Source organism: Aspergillus terreus, genomic scaffold, assembly GCF_000149615.1.
Source record: "Aspergillus terreus NIH2624 scaffold_3 genomic scaffold, whole genome shotgun sequence".
In the NCBI taxonomy this organism is placed as follows: Eukaryota; Fungi; Ascomycota; class Eurotiomycetes; order Eurotiales; family Aspergillaceae; genus Aspergillus; species Aspergillus terreus.
In genome coordinates, this window is record NT_165926.1 from 43,405 (window position 1) to 58,404 (window position 15,000).

At 49.3% G+C, this 15,000-nt stretch overlaps 6 protein-coding genes across 6 annotated transcripts; 1 reads left to right on the forward strand and 5 right to left on the reverse strand.

Moving 5' to 3' along the window:
• Nucleotides 1-756: 756 nt before the first annotated feature.
• ATEG_01903 (uncharacterized protein) lies at nt 757-1,776 on the reverse strand (the record flags this gene model as incomplete). Its single annotated transcript, XM_001211081.1, has 1 exon — nt 757-1,776. The coding sequence occupies one exon, from the start codon at nt 1,774-1,776 to the stop codon at nt 757-759; it is 1,020 nt and encodes a 339-aa protein (XP_001211081.1).
• A 1,596-nt stretch (nt 1,777-3,372) lies between these two features.
• On the reverse strand, nt 3,373-4,896 carry ATEG_01904 (phosphatidylserine decarboxylase; the record flags this gene model as incomplete). The annotated part of the gene is made up of 1 exon (XM_001211082.1): nt 3,373-4,896. One exon carries the CDS (start codon nt 4,894-4,896, stop codon nt 3,373-3,375), a length of 1,524 nt encoding a protein of 507 aa, XP_001211082.1.
• Nucleotides 4,897-7,825: 2,929 nt separating this feature from the next.
• Nucleotides 7,826-9,234, forward strand: ATEG_01905 (glycoside hydrolase family 27 protein; the record flags this gene model as incomplete). Its single annotated transcript, XM_001211083.1, has 4 exons — nt 7,826-7,954; nt 8,010-8,660; nt 8,728-8,865; nt 8,923-9,234. 4 exons carry the CDS (start codon nt 7,826-7,828, stop codon nt 9,232-9,234), a joined length of 1,230 nt encoding a protein of 409 aa, XP_001211083.1.
• Nucleotides 9,235-10,613: 1,379 nt separating this feature from the next.
• Nucleotides 10,614-11,894, reverse strand: ATEG_01906 (uncharacterized protein; the record flags this gene model as incomplete). Its single annotated transcript, XM_001211084.1, has 1 exon — nt 10,614-11,894. One exon carries the CDS (start codon nt 11,892-11,894, stop codon nt 10,614-10,616), a length of 1,281 nt encoding a protein of 426 aa, XP_001211084.1.
• Nucleotides 11,895-12,456: 562 nt separating this feature from the next.
• On the reverse strand, nt 12,457-12,831 carry ATEG_01907 (uncharacterized protein; the record flags this gene model as incomplete). Its single annotated transcript, XM_001211085.1, has 1 exon — nt 12,457-12,831. The coding sequence occupies one exon, from the start codon at nt 12,829-12,831 to the stop codon at nt 12,457-12,459; it is 375 nt and encodes a 124-aa protein (XP_001211085.1).
• Nucleotides 12,832-13,967: 1,136 nt separating this feature from the next.
• Nucleotides 13,968-14,903, reverse strand: ATEG_01908 (uncharacterized protein; the record flags this gene model as incomplete). The annotated part of the gene is made up of 4 exons (XM_001211086.1): nt 13,968-14,196; nt 14,426-14,550; nt 14,625-14,680; nt 14,735-14,903. The coding sequence occupies 4 exons, from the start codon at nt 14,901-14,903 to the stop codon at nt 13,968-13,970; spliced, it is 579 nt and encodes a 192-aa protein (XP_001211086.1).
• Nucleotides 14,904-15,000: the final 97 nt, after the last annotated feature.

Here is a 15,000-nt window from a genome sequence, read left to right on the forward strand (position 1 = left end):
AGTGCCAGTGACTTAGCCCGCATCGATTCTTGGTACGAGTCACAGCCGCGCCCCAGTGTATCCCAACGAATCTTGAACAGTGATCCAGGAATTTAGCGTCATCGGTCACACACAAGCAGGCAGGGAGTGTTGCATGATCTTCCGGTCATTATTATAGCATAGCGGATCCGAAACACGAGATCGGTGAGGACATCAGAGCGACGGTGACGAATGCAGAGAGAGGCCCTCCCTTTAACAATCCGTATCATGGACCTGTGGAGAGAGGTGGCCAGCAGTTCCCAAAAATCGGATGGGGGAGGGGTTCCAGTCCGCAAGTTCTCTAGCATGTCATAAGATGAGAATAACAACCAAATCAATCTTCGCTCGCTCCAAGAAGGCTGTCCTGAGATAGAAACCTCGATCTGTAGAATTGGATCCCATCTAGTACTGCACCGCGGTGGTGGGGTGTAGCTGCCGGGGCGGCGGAGGCTGCTATTCCTAGTCGTTAGTGATTTGGTGACTAACTACACTAGCCTGGCTCAACCATGTCCATATTCCACACTGGATCTTTTACCACCCCCCTCCCCAAGTCATTATGTTCAACAGAGGATGGCAGCCGGTACGGACCTATCCCGACTATCTCGGCTATCGCGTAGTGCTTAAGTGTTTTCGGTTACTTTGCTTACAAACATATGCTCGAATTGTATGCCACTATAAGATCATTTCGGATACAGTCGAGGCGTGAATCATCAACATATATCACAGGCGGTAAAATAATCAACTGCTGGGTGCGGTAGGAGGCTCAGTATTCGTTGGCGGAGGAATCGGGCCCTCGGCCCCTTCGGCTATCAAAGTTGCCACTGGATTGATGGACTCCCAAGCCTTGGTCTCTGCACCCAGAACCTCAGGGATACCGGTGCCGTTGGTGAACACATACCAGTCTTGCCAGCCGGGTTGGGAGATGGCGACGTGCAGACCCTCAATCTGGCCGTTTTTCAGCACGGGCAACAGCTGATAGTAGATCCCGTGATGATAAATCAGTTTGTCGACCCTCCGCAGCTGGCTGTCGGGAACATGAATGGCTTCCCAGCCGGGCCCGCTATGCCAACTCGTCTCGTAGTCGAACTCTAGCTTCGGCCCCCAGGTCGGGCGGATCCAGTACCGGTACCACAGGTCATACTCATCGTTAAATCGCCAGTAGAACACCTGCCGGACGCGGATGTTAATTCCCAGCATGATCTCCAGCACTGGTCGGTCTCCTACGCGGCCCTCTCGAACAAGGGTCTCTGTTGTCTTCGAATCTAGTTCGGACTCGGCCTCCCCCGTGACCTCCACACGGGCTTCGACCTTCATTCCCGCATACGTGGCGCCGCCAGAGGCGGTAAAGAGCGCACCAATTTTGCCGTAGAGTCTGGTTTTCTCCCTCTTGACTGTTTCCTTCTTGAATGTCCCGGATAGCGCACTCTTCGGGATGGATCGAATCAGGTCAACGGTGGGAACCCATTCGATGGGCTCGTAGACACCAAACCCCCCCGAGACATACTGCCAGGTAGTCTGGGTTGTGCCTCTTAACTCGTGGTGGGGCGTTCCATTGCGGAGGTCGTTAAAGATCATGTACTTGGGCAGCTTGGGCATGTTCTTGGTGAAGCCAAACCACTCGTCGATGGTTTTTTTGTCCATGCGGTACGACCCCTCCGATTGTTCGGCCATCGGAATCTCGACGCGAGGAATACAGTCGTCCTCATAGTAGTAGGTTCCGTCGGCTCGACGGTTCACGCCGGCGAATTCATAGACCATTGTGGACAGCTGCTCAGGAGGTTTGGTTTCGAGTAGAGTGGATATGATCAGAGAGTATGGTGCTGAGATATGAGGGGATCAATCACCTTGAGTCGGGACGACATATTTATACCTTTGGCTGAGTCCTTGGATGACCCAGGCAGGAAGCTGTCACTACGTGTCCTCGGATATCTTCAGATCTACTGTACTTCATGACGAATTGGCAGCCCACCGTGAAAGTCTCTTTCAGCTTGTAGATCCACACCAGCCAAGCCCACTCGGAACTGGCTGCAAACCCCCACCTGTGCTTGCAGATCGTCGCGAACGGGAGTTCATCGCCCCATAGCTGTATGCCAGCTCATCAGCGGAGTGGGGCAAATTGCACGATGTCTCAGGACACGGACATGTTGTTGGGGAAGGCAACATGTTGATGTCAGTTATTGGGAATAGTGGCGTCACGTCGCATGGAGAGATCAGATCCCAAATCTATATACAAAATTCTGCCGATCAGCTCATTGGTTTGAGGGCAGCCATGGCCTCCAGCAGCATCAGAACTGAAGATGATATCATCGAGAAAACAAGGCGGCCACAACTGTCAAGTGTGTTGGCATAACGGGCTTCCCTAATAGCCAGAGATGTGGAGAGCCTGTCGTAGCCTTCACCGACAAGACGGTAATATCATCATCCATGGTCAAGGGCCAGGGGAAATTGGAAAGTGGATACCAACACAATCTCAATGGAAATCTGCCTAATCTGTAGCCTTACGTAGCAGTGGCTAGCAGTGTTTTGCCTCTAGCAACATGGTTCCCTCAACATATCTACACCAGCAGTTTGAGGGATCGACCGAACAATGCCATCAAAATGCTGTCGCTTAACGATTATGGTATCGTAGGGGAACGGACCGCGGACATCGATCCCAAGCTGGCGAGCTGCATCCATCATGGTACAAATCTGATCGATCCCTTTCCTGCCGAACGTACCATGCTCGCCGCCGTGGGGATTCAATGCACAGACGCCTATTGGGGTGTGACTCAATCCCCGACTACTACCTACCTGCCTGCTGTCAGCCACATACTATACAAAGCGTACACACAGAAACATACCTCAGCTGGTATCGCGATTCGATGGCTTTCAGCGCTGGTTCTTTGGCGATGGGTTTCACCACTTCCCCTTGTGTGACGTCGTTCGTGGCTCTCCTGTCCAAGAATTTCCGGCAATATTGATTTCGCAAGTGATCCGTTTAAGTCTAGCTGGTTGGCGAACCGCGAGTTTCAGAGAACGCTTGTTCAGTGGGGCAAAGACGAAGCTATCAATGGCACCCGTTTGGGTCTATAAGACACGAGACTTGCTTCTTCAACAATCTCTTTTTATACATGGCTATAGATAAGATAACAAGGCTTCGGCCCATTTTATCGAGAACAGTCAGCAAGAAGATGAGCTGCATTTCATTACTAAAGAATGAATCATTGCACTCAGGGCAATGGGTTAAATGGTAATTTCGCCGGATGATAGTTTTCGTAGGATGATAGTCTACCTACAAAGCATGACCATGTCAAGTAGCTTCAGAGGTTGCTTCAAGCAGAGAACCAATCCCATATTATCTTTACATTCCGCTCATTAATCCCACTCAGCGACCTTTTCTCGGATGTGCAACTTGGTCTTGCCAGCTTGGAGATCACTCCGGTAGGTAGGTCGTTTCTGGAAGACCGTCACGATATCAGAGCCGCCGAACTGGAAGTAGGAAATGTTTTGTCCCTTCTCCAAGAAATCTCCTTTTCCCACAGTGAGAACGACCGAGGAGACCTGGGCCATTCCAATGGGCAAAACCGCAACCAAGCCATTGTCAGTGGATTTTTTGTTGCCTTTGCTATCGTAGCTGGTGTCGATTACAACGAGGCCACGAGTCTGGCACCATTGATAACCAGCGTGATCGGGTGCAGTGATACCGGCGTCAGGTTTCGGACCATTAGCAACAGGCTGCTCAGATTGATTTTTTTCGAGGCTATTGATCTCCCTATATCGCGCGAGAAGATTCATTTGACTATCAGAATTGGTTTTCTTCTGAAGGTTTGAAGTGTTGACCGATCGTCGCTGTTGCTCCTGGGGACTGATGACAACACCTCGCTCGGGGTAGATGGTCGTTTTGCCTTCCTTGGTTTGAGATTGGGCGACTTGAAGATAAACTTGTTCTTGGATATTCTTGGCCTCGACGACTTTTCCTTCCACAGGGGCATGCTGACGGTGGTAATCGGTTGGGCCGAGGAAAGCGTGCGTGAAGCTACCGTTATCATACGGCGTATCTTCGCTGATAGATCGGACTAAGTCTCTGATAGGCCATGTAATACCCTTGATATCAACAGTCACCTCGGCGGATTTCACATCAGCCGGATCGATATGGACAGATCCATTCTCAATGTTCCAGTGGCCGTTAAACACTGAATCTGCGCCCTGGACAATGACTGTATCATCGCCCTTTCCATCGAGTGGGCGGGAGTAGTCGATATCGGCCCATTCTCGTGAAAACCACTCATTGAAGGATTTCCAACCTCCTTCAGGGATTTCCCACTGCTTGTAGCGATCTCCCTTGTCGTACTTGGTGCCTTTGTCGGCATCACCAGGGCCTTGCCCATATTTCTGATTGGTGTAGAAACTCCAAATATTTCCAACCGACTCAGGTGTGGCCATGTACTCGCCAAATCGGCGCGCAAACGCAACAAGCCAGTAGGAAAGCCATCTCAAATCGGTATTGGTGAATTGAGGCGCGATTGGAGTTTGAAGGTCGCTGAGTGCCTGCTGGTTGAATGGCCAGTAGAACACAAGGAGCTTTCTCAGGACTTCGTCTCCCGTGGAGCTGACTGTGGGAGTCCACTCAACGAGATGGTCGACGAATTTGAGATAGCCATCTAGATCCGAGATGCCCTCAGCCTTCATTTCCTGTTCGCCCCCAGCAACTGCGTCTGCAATGGCCCAGTTGAATAAGAATAATCTATCCACCTTGAGGGGACGAGGCCCCTCTCTTGTTTCTTTAGTATTATAAATGGGGGTCCGCCGATTGATAAAATCAATGAGGTCCCGAACAATGGCATGTTTAGGCGTGTAGGTGATGGGTTTCTCCAGGTTCATGTTTTTAGAAGGAGTCATGATGGGTAAATCAATGGAAGATTTCTTGGATAAAGAGAAGTGTAAATTTCACGGGGAATGAAGTTGACGATGAACTATAATGTCTCAGTCTGGATTGCAGAACAAGCCCGGAGAGGAAGAGGTTTTTATAGATGATATTGACTATCGAAAACGGCGCCAGGTTGGTGGTCACGTCACACTTATGGCAGCATTTGTTCTAGACAGCAGTCTCATCCTCCGAGCATCCCGTGTAGATTGCACGTTGACAGTGAGAATCAAGGCCACAATGTCGACATCAGCTAAGTGACTGGATGGGTCATGATGTAGATGCAGAGTATAACCACGGACTGGGCCATTTTCTTTCCTTGCATCGATGGCGATAGATGCAACATGTCTGACACTGATATTGTGGCTAGCTGCTGCATTGCTTTCCGCCCAACGCAGGTACCCCACAATTGACACTCGACCAAGGGACGAAATTCATATATGACGAGACTTATGTACTTTCGTACAACGCTCACGAATTGAGGCGTAGAAAACAAGTGAGAAACATTGATGGGTATGTGTTGATGTGTGTTTTGTGTAACATCTCGAAAACAGCGATGGTGTCGAAATTAACTCTCAGGAATGATCAGCAGCCTTCTCCATGACAACCCAAGGAAACAATGATCGACTTCTTCTATACTATAAAATGAATGCGAAGATCAGGGAAGAGAGGCAAGGTTGACAAATGTTGACCCAAAGGATGAGGTTTCCTCCCACCTGGGTGTACATTCACTGCTTCAAGTTCAACATACACAGTTACAATAAGATGGTGGAACAACCAATCGGATTAAGAAGAAGTCGAGGAAAAGCGAATTGGAATAGATCTTTCCATGGGAACAGAGTGTCATGTGGAGCGGGTTGGAAGGGGGGTGAACCGCCACTAAAACTTCAACGCAACGTCTATTAGCTTTCGGCGTCTCACTTCAAGAAGAATCAAATCCTTCGTGGCATAAATACCGCGGTATATAGACATGCTATTGCCATGGGTGATTTCCAACTAAAAACAACTAACATCAATTCATGTCGTGTAGCCATTTCACAGTTTTCTTAATCACTGGTAATGCGATGAGATGTAGATCCAGTGGCATGAGTAAAATGCTGTAAACGACCATAAGATGCAACCCGTAGTCAAGTGCAGATGCTGGTTCCCTTCCAGATACTACGTTGCCGACGCCCTGCTGCCGATGAGAGGCCAGCCTGGGAATTGATGGTTATGGGTCACTCTTTTTCTTGTCTGGACCTAAGGATCCAGCAGCGGGAGTGAGCTCGTCACTTGTGTAACATCAATAATAATTGATGGACTGGCAGATCTCTAAATTCTCTGACGGTGTCGAGTTCCCTATTACTTTATGGGAAAGGTCCTACTATTGAGTACTTCAGTTGAAACGCCGCGAGTGAGGACCTGATGATTTATCGTCAGATGCAGTATCTTTATATCACAGTTAACGCCTTCTTAGCAGAGATCGATAGATTGGAATATTAACAACCCTTTTCATTTTGTATTCGTTTTCACCTTCACCGAAATGGGTATGATGCTTCAGTGGTTCTAAGGAATATCTGTCACCCTCGAAGCGATTTAGGCTGGGTGCTATGTCATCTAGTCCGTAATATACATATTGGACTATAGTGACATAGTAGAAAGAAATCTAGGCAATGAATCTTGCGATCCTTGGGGCAAACCGACAGCATCAAGGTATGCACCCAGTTAAAAAGCGGACTACTTAAAGGGTATAAATACGAGGCTATCCTAGTCTCGGAAGTTTATGTAGGAGATATATTTGCAAGAGATTTTATTCTAGCTTTTTGTTAGATTATATAACCCGCCCCTTATTGGAGATCTTCCAAAATACAAGTAGAACGTTGAAACCCTTTAACAGAATGACCTTTGATCCTGTCTATGCTAGAGGCTCTGACGGGATAGGAGGGTATGACCTACAAGACCCTAGAGAAAGCGCATTTGCCTTCGACTATAATCATAGCGGAAGACTTGACCATATCGCAATCTATCGCCCCGGGCACGGCATTTTTTTTTTTTTTTTTTTTTCATCCTTGAGCATAACAACAATGGCTTCTCTCCTGTATTCCACTCAGGCGAGTGAATCGGAGGTTATGACCTAAAGATTCTGGAGACAAAGCATTTGCGCTCGACTATGATCATAGCGGAAGGTTTGACAATGCCGCGCTTTATCGGCCTGGGCATGGTGCATGCTTCATTCTGAAGCATAAGTATGGCTAATTTATGTAGCGCTAGAATATCTTGGTCTTGGTGTGATGGCTGTGACTTCTTAAGTCTGGAATAACTTCATTCTGCGGGATTGGTGCCTGAGGTATCTGTTTACGGATTTTGGATGTTTTGTTGTTGTGTGTTGAGCTCCCTCCTTCGAGCTGGTTTTCTTATCTTTTCTTTCCTCTTTAGCTGGAATACTTTCTTCAGTAGGCACCGAATTTATCTCTTCCTTCTGATGGGCTCGTACAGGCCTTCTCGAGATCGGCCTGGTCAAGTAGGGGTTTTACCATGGATAACCCCACCGGAGGGATGTGATGAGTTCCGCTTGACCTCGGGAAAATCACGGTGCCTCCCCACCGGAATAAGAGCCATGGCAATTGCAGATCTGGACTGTAGTTGGAATAGTGTTGCTTTTTCCCGCAAGTGGGGATGTGATCGCCTCAGTCCGACGTGATTGAAGCATGGCTGAAACGACGGGCAATACCGTCAAACGCCCAGACTGACTGCCTCGGGCGTCGATTGGCGCCAGGGAAGGCCATTCATCCTGAATACATATGTACATCAGCCTGATTAATCGCCACGCAGCCGGAAGATAAATAGATAGCCCTGTCCCAGCATAATCAAGAAGACAATTTGATCCCCATATCTAATGACCTACCGTGATCGTCAATACTCCGAATGTATCTCCTGAACCTCGCCAATTTGGTGGCTCTCAGCCATCTCACCGGCGTAGCGTTGTCGGTAGCTCTACAACGCCGACTTAATGACTCGCTCGGACTCACTCCGCACATGGGGTGGAGCAGTTGGGTAAGTCTCTTTGGTCCCATTCACTGGGTGCCTTGGAGTTAAACGTTTTCGGCAGAATGTTGCGCAGTGCGATGCTGCGTCGGAAACGTATGCGTTGGGGGCAGCCAACAAATTCATCGAACTGGGCTTGAAAGATCTGGGCTATACGTATGTTAACATTGACGATTGCTGGTCGACCAAAGAACGAGATGCCTCAGGCAATCTGGTGCCGGACCCCGCCAAATGGCCCAATGGCATTCGTGCCGTGGCGGATCAGATCCATGGTCTCGGCTTGAAATTTGGCCTTTATGGATGTGCTGGTGAAATGACCTGCGCAGGCTACCCAGGTTCGCAAGGCCATGAGGCTCAGGATGCCGAATTATTGGCCTCCTGGGGGGTTGACTTCTGGAAGCACGATAACTGTTACACTCCGTGCGTCAGTGATCCACCGCCCCAGACATGCTGGGAAGCGTCTGTCGACACTAGGCCCTGGTATGCCACGATGCATGACGCTTTCAAGAGTGTAACCAGTGTGAAGCCGATCCTGCTGAACATCTGCCAGTGGGGTCGGAACGAGGTGTGGACCTGGGGGGCTCAGTATGGCCACTCGTGGCGCATTGAAGCCGATAATTGGGGGGATTGGGCGTCGGTCGTCAGAATCGGGGCGAAGGCCTCCGAAATTCCTCAGTACTCTGGCCCAGGTGGTTTCAATGACCTCGACATGCTGGTAAGCACCCCGTTCAGTAACTGCTCACCGTGGTGGGAGACGGAAGGGTTAATTCTTAGTTGTCCAGTTTGTCGGCAATGGGGTACTCACTGAGGCCCAAGAGCGACTGCACTTTGGGCTGTGGGCTATTGCCAAATCGCCCCTTGTGATTGGTGCTGATCTCAACACCATATCGGAGAGCTCGCTCAATATCCTGAAGAATAAGGTACAGTACCGATGATATGTTAAGGGAGCTAGCTATATGGACTAATGAATGATGCAGGACATTATTAGCATTAATCAGGATGAACTTGGTATCGCGGCGGGGATCTTCCAGCCTCCGAATGCCCCGGCGCCGGTAGCGGGTGAGATCTATCCGTACTGGGCGGGCCCCCTCAGTGATGGCGTCGTCATTGCATTTGCTGCTGCCAGTGGTGGAGGTACATTCTCCGTGAACTTGGTCGATGTGCCTGGCCTAGAGGGTGGTTCATATAGCTGGAAGGAGCTCTATTCGGGAGAGGAGGGTTCTGGCGAAAGCATAACTTTTGATGTGGCTGACGATGATATCGCAATCTTCAAGGTCACTACCTCTTGAAGGCTAGTGGTCAATGTTGGAAAAGTAGTGACCTTCGCCTTCAGCAAAGTATATAAAATGAGAATACAGGTCCTGGCCTTCTCTTACCAATCTCCCATAGCAATTTTAGACTACAGAACATATGATTCGACGAATACATAACTGCTCAATTGGATTCCGTATTCTATCGACAGACACTTGATGAACATATGACTCCTTACTACGAGTATGTACAATAGTTGGAGGAAGAAGGGCAATATTGTTGCAGCTTCAACCTGTATACTTCTGCATAACGGAAACTCGGATCTCTGGCCAATCATTAACTTTCTGTAGCAGGGTCAAAGATATCTAGCAAAAGACGTTCCCGTTGGTTGACAGAAGGCAGATAAACTCAAGTCCGTCGACATCGGATTCGAGGGACCTATAGTAACAGAATTCAGTGGTAACGGATTGGCTTCGGGATTTCCGTCCTGGTCAGGCTGTCCTGGAGCACGGAAACTTTCTCCTTGGCGATAAGACAGGAAATAGTTGGTGTCATTGGCGTGATATGACTGGCCATTCCTGATGGCCGATCTCCCAACAGCCCCTTATATAACGACCCGTGCAAGTCGGATTGAACTACAAAATTTCCCCAACATGTCTTTGGCCTACGAACGTGCCAATTCTACGTAATCGAAATCGATTTCTCGCGCGACGACGCTCACTTCGGGTCCAACTCATTCGCTCAGCCAGGCAATACTGCAATCGAAGGTTCAGAGTACCACTGTCCCCAGTATGCCACTCCTTCAGCATCTTCGTGAGTGCGCAGCATGTGCATCGGCGAGAATTGACTCCTGTCGCGGGATACGCTATTGGATCGCTTAAGTGTCGGCAATGGTAGGACCGCGAACACCTGCCATCGCAACTTTGGCACCGTGACCGGCCAGACGGTGCAGCCGACGAGACTGGTTCCGTAGGGCGTCTGCGTGGAAGAGACTGCAACGAGCCTACCCCGGATGACGCTTCGGTGGTTAATAAGGCCATCTTGGTCCGCGACTCTAGGCACGTCAGGCTGGTTGTCCAGGAGAGGTGCCTGCACGATAGATCCTTCCGCCCCTACTACGTTCAAATTGGAGACAGCTGCACAGATATCGCGGCTGAAACAGGATCGCCCTGAATACCTTGGATATATGAACCCGGTGCTGAAAAAGGACTACAGTAGGTTGTAACCGGATTATTATCTTTATGTTGGGATCTAAACATTCTATATACCTACCCATCTAGAATAGTGGTAGCTTGTAGGCAAGACTTGTGGATGATGTCTACTCAAACTGACAATCTCGTCTTCTTTCTCGGACTGCAATGAAAAGACCATTAGCCAATCACAATAGATAATATCATCCAGGTTCGCGTAGCTTCAACTACTGGTATCGAGCAGGTGGCGGCCAAATCCCATCTCTTTCCTCTCTATATCTCGCATTGACGGCCGCATGCAACCTGGTCAGCTCCGAGGTATGCCGATAGGGCTTTCGTCTCGCCTCGCCCTGGAGATCGTGCTGAACCAATCGCGCAAACAATGTCGGGGCGATATGCTTGATGTCGACTTTTAGGGGTTGCAAAGCCTCAGGCTGAGCTCCAGTCGCAGCTCCGGTCCCGGTTCCAGTCTCAGTTCGTGGCTCTGGCTCTGGCTCTGTCTTTGGCTCGGACTGGGCCTCAGGCTCGGCTAACTCGAGATATGGCCGTGTTGTTTCGCGCGAGCGGAACGCCTCGTTACTTACATAGAGAAAATCATGGCGTCGAAAGCCAGCTGAGATGTTGTTATTTGAGAGTATTGTGCTGAACCTGCTCCGTAGTGCACTCGGGTCCATGCTATTATTACTATCTGGAACAGCAACCCAGTGCAATGTGAACCGGTCTCTTGTCTCATCCTTAATCAGCCTCGGTGAATAGTGTAGTCCATGGTAAACAGCCGTTCCGATCAGGGATTTATATTCCGGAAGGCGGCCTCTTTGCTCTTCTTCTTTCAGATAGAATACCACGAGACCAAAGCGACCACCTGCTTTACCAGGGCGCTGACCACCAGGTCCAGAATCAGAGCCAGGTGTAGAATTATGCGTCGAAGCTGAACTGGATTGCAGTACATGCTCCTGCCAAGGAACATTCATCGCAAACCAAATATCCCTAATGTCATCATCCCTCGGCGCGTTGGCCGCCGCCCGTTTCACGTCTGACCATCGCTTCATAACCCTCCGTGCCACCTCCCTAGCAGCCCGAAAATGGTCCGTCGTCGCGGCTTGCATAGCTCGAGCCTTAAGTTCGCGATCTTCAGGAGAAAGACGCACTACCTCGGACAGGATATGGCCCGATTGTCCCTTGACTACGCCGGCCGTTAAGAGACTGGCTTCTTTACAGCTCAGGCTGAGGCTGCTAAGGGGGAAGTCATCCTTCTTATCATCATTGTTGTTGCTGCTGTTGATGGCCTTGGTAACTAGCTCGCCCATATACAAGCCGCAAGCAATTCGACAAAGTGTGTCTTCCTCGTCTGGTGGGCTGCGGTAGGTGATAAGTCGGCGTTCTTGATCCGTTAGCGAGGATGGGTTAGATATGGCGCGGTTGTAGAGAGTGCGTGTCGACTCATCCAGGACTAAAGGGGTTCTAATGCTGAAAGGGTAGGTACCTCCAGCATTGATGGAAAATGACATATTGATAATCATGTGATTATTCAGAACGAAGAGGGTGTTGGGAGCAGCAGAGACTGCGGTAGCGGATTTGCCACGTGACGGCCTAGTGATACGCATACACTTCCAGATGGCAGAGACAGTAAAACCAGGGATTGTAATAGGTCAAGTAGATTAGGGAATCCATGGAACGAGGTAAGTTTTCTGGTGTGGGAAACAACAGAGAAATACTACGGCAAAATCCTGGGGCTCTGACGGGGCGTAATGGGAGTCATAGGTAGGTCGTAGATCAGTACACCAACAAATTCTGGCCCCTATATTTCCATATAATTCTCGTTTTGCGACCTGCATATAGAGGTTGCTCTATCTGAACTGAAATGTGAATAATAAAACTAAATAGAGCACATTGAAGAGGTTGAGATGCCTTCACTTCTATTCCCGTCAACAGACGCTTGCCCCGTACTCTCTTCATATTTTAGCCCAGGTTTTCTAGATTGTGTTGCGCGCTTCAAGTCAGCAGAGACCTTGAAAACCATAGAACATCCTCGTATGGACCAGACGACACATCTAGTCTTCAAAGGGCCTTCTACCGAATTTCACTACTCAGCAAACCTTTCGCTGAATTCTCGGCTGGCTGGGTCTGCTGAACCGACTCACTCAGAGAGGTAGAGTCCCCGTCATCGTTATTGAGCATGTTCATCTTCTCCTCTATGCTGTTGTACTTCCCGAAGGCGAGCAGAAACAAGACGGCTGTAGCGAGCATGACGCCGCTCAACGAGGCGTATTCTACAAGCACCTTGGGGTCTTTCGAGACGGGGGAGAGTGTAATGCCCAGCATCGAGCCGACGGTGCAGGTGAGGAGGAAGATAGATGATACGATGCTGCGCATGGACTTGGGGGCCTTGGTGTATGCGTATTCCATGCCAGCGACGTAGGCGAGGACTTCGGAGAGGGCGGTCATCGTGTAGACGGGGACTTGCAGGAAGACGCTAACCTTTGTTTTTGTTAGTGTCTCCCCGAGATTAGCAAGAGGGGTTGAAGGAAAAGATTCTTACATCATTTGGCGTTCTTCCGCCGTCGCTGCAAGATCCGCTGAGAGGATGGTCGTAGCATGGAGGTGATCGGTAGATCACTGCGACTCGGGTTAGTAAGCCATGGAAGAATGGGTTGAGACAGCATACTACTAACAGTCTTGAATCCCTGCAGAATATCCAATGGCGCAGGCCATCACCAGAAAACCTGCGGTGATTCGGCTGATCGGTTTAAAGCTAAGGCGAAATCGTCGAAGGGTTGGGTACACGATCTTTTCCCTAGAGAATTTCTTAGCTTGTATATGGCTGCCTCGAAGTACGCATACATGGTTGGAAGAAATATCAAAACCATGACTGGATTAAAGCATCCCACTATAGCCCGTCTCAATTAGTACATCTCAATAAAAACTGAAGGAACACAGGTTCTAATACTCATGTCATTCGGAATTCCATAGGTTTTCATGGTTGCTGCCTGGCTAACCAGGTTGCTGTTGGTCTGTCCGTAGCAAACCCAGAAAATGGGACTGCAATTCAGTTTAGTCTGCGGCAATCCAAGTCTTTGATGGACCGTTGAGGCTTACAACACACAACTGATCAAGCGTGAAACTTGTCAGTACGCACATATCAGAAGACTTGTGTCAATTCAGATAACTTACAATACAGAACATGCGACCAGTGCTCGTTTTAATTCCTCAACAAACGCATCATCCCAGGGAACTGTAGTTTCTGGGTGAGCTTGTGCCAGGACTGACGGCTTTGCAGCATCGAGATTGCGGCCCCTCTTGAGACCGACCCAGAAGACTCGCATTGCTTTGATTACAATTGAGCCACTTGGCTTTTGGACAACTAGAAATAATCGATAAGTACCACCCCTACGTGAACAATAAATTGTCGCTTACCATATCTTCCACGGCCCACGACCAATGCGCCGACTGGTAAGACCCAGAAGCAGAGCGGTAGGAGGAAGGCAGCCCAGAATGAAACTTTCAGCTCTAACCACTGAACCGCATATCTGTCAGTACATTGGGCCAATATATACATATGGATGCACTGACAGACGCCGGAATCACAGAGAGTGAGCCAACATTGATAACCCTTGGATGGGGTCAGCGTGTTGTTTTTCGTAAGCCCAATCAATGGCCACTGACCAGTAGTAACGACCATAAATAGTCTGGATCGTGAGGTCAGGGTCTATAATGACCTTTTCTCCACCTGCCAGATTCTTGATCCGGAGAGGCTTCCTCGAGTATTGCTCAGCGATCAGAGGAGCAACATTGCTCTTGATGCCTCCGAAGCTATAACAGTACGTCAGCGGGAATATCAGAATCTCGAGTCATCAAGAATCTCTGACCCCAAACCAATCAGAACCAATGCAACGATGAGGCCCGGTAGACCAGCACCGTGCTCAAGGCTGGCAGGGAAGGAAGTGACGAAAAGAATAAGGACACCACAAGTCGCCACTCTGTTGTCGTTGTCAGATATATTGTCCTCTGTACGCCGACTTATCAAGGGGGATCCAATTACCCAGTCCCCAGACAGATAGTCCGAAACCGGCCAAGCAAGCTGTCTGCTATGACAGCTCCCAGAATAGGTGCCATATAACACCAGCCGGTGAAGAAGTAGTTGATGCCAGTCGCAACTCCTTGTCCCTATTGAGCCCGTATCAGTGCCTAGGTTTGTTCTCTTTCGAAGCTGCAGTTCGGCAGCTAGCCCAAATACTTACCTTACCCAAAGCTCCTGGCCGTAATGGGTCATTGTAAGCATTTTCTATGTAGTTCTCTACATACGTTCAGTCATTGCTTTCGGTAAAAATTTGTCAGGTAGAAAGCTTACGCATAGGAGCCGTGATACATCGATAAGTAAAACGCTCGGCCAGCTCGGCCACGGCGACTAAGAATATTGCCCAGGGGATCTTGTCGCAGATACGTCTGAGGTTATCCTCTTCCCATTCTGTTGGCGCGGGAAGATAATTGTCGTCTCTTCTCTCTTCTGGGACAGGCATAGTTCGCGTATAATCTTGTCCTTGTCGTTCCGATAATTTGCGGGTTCACATACACAATGATGGTCGTATGCCATCGTACTAGGGAGGGAGAAAAGTC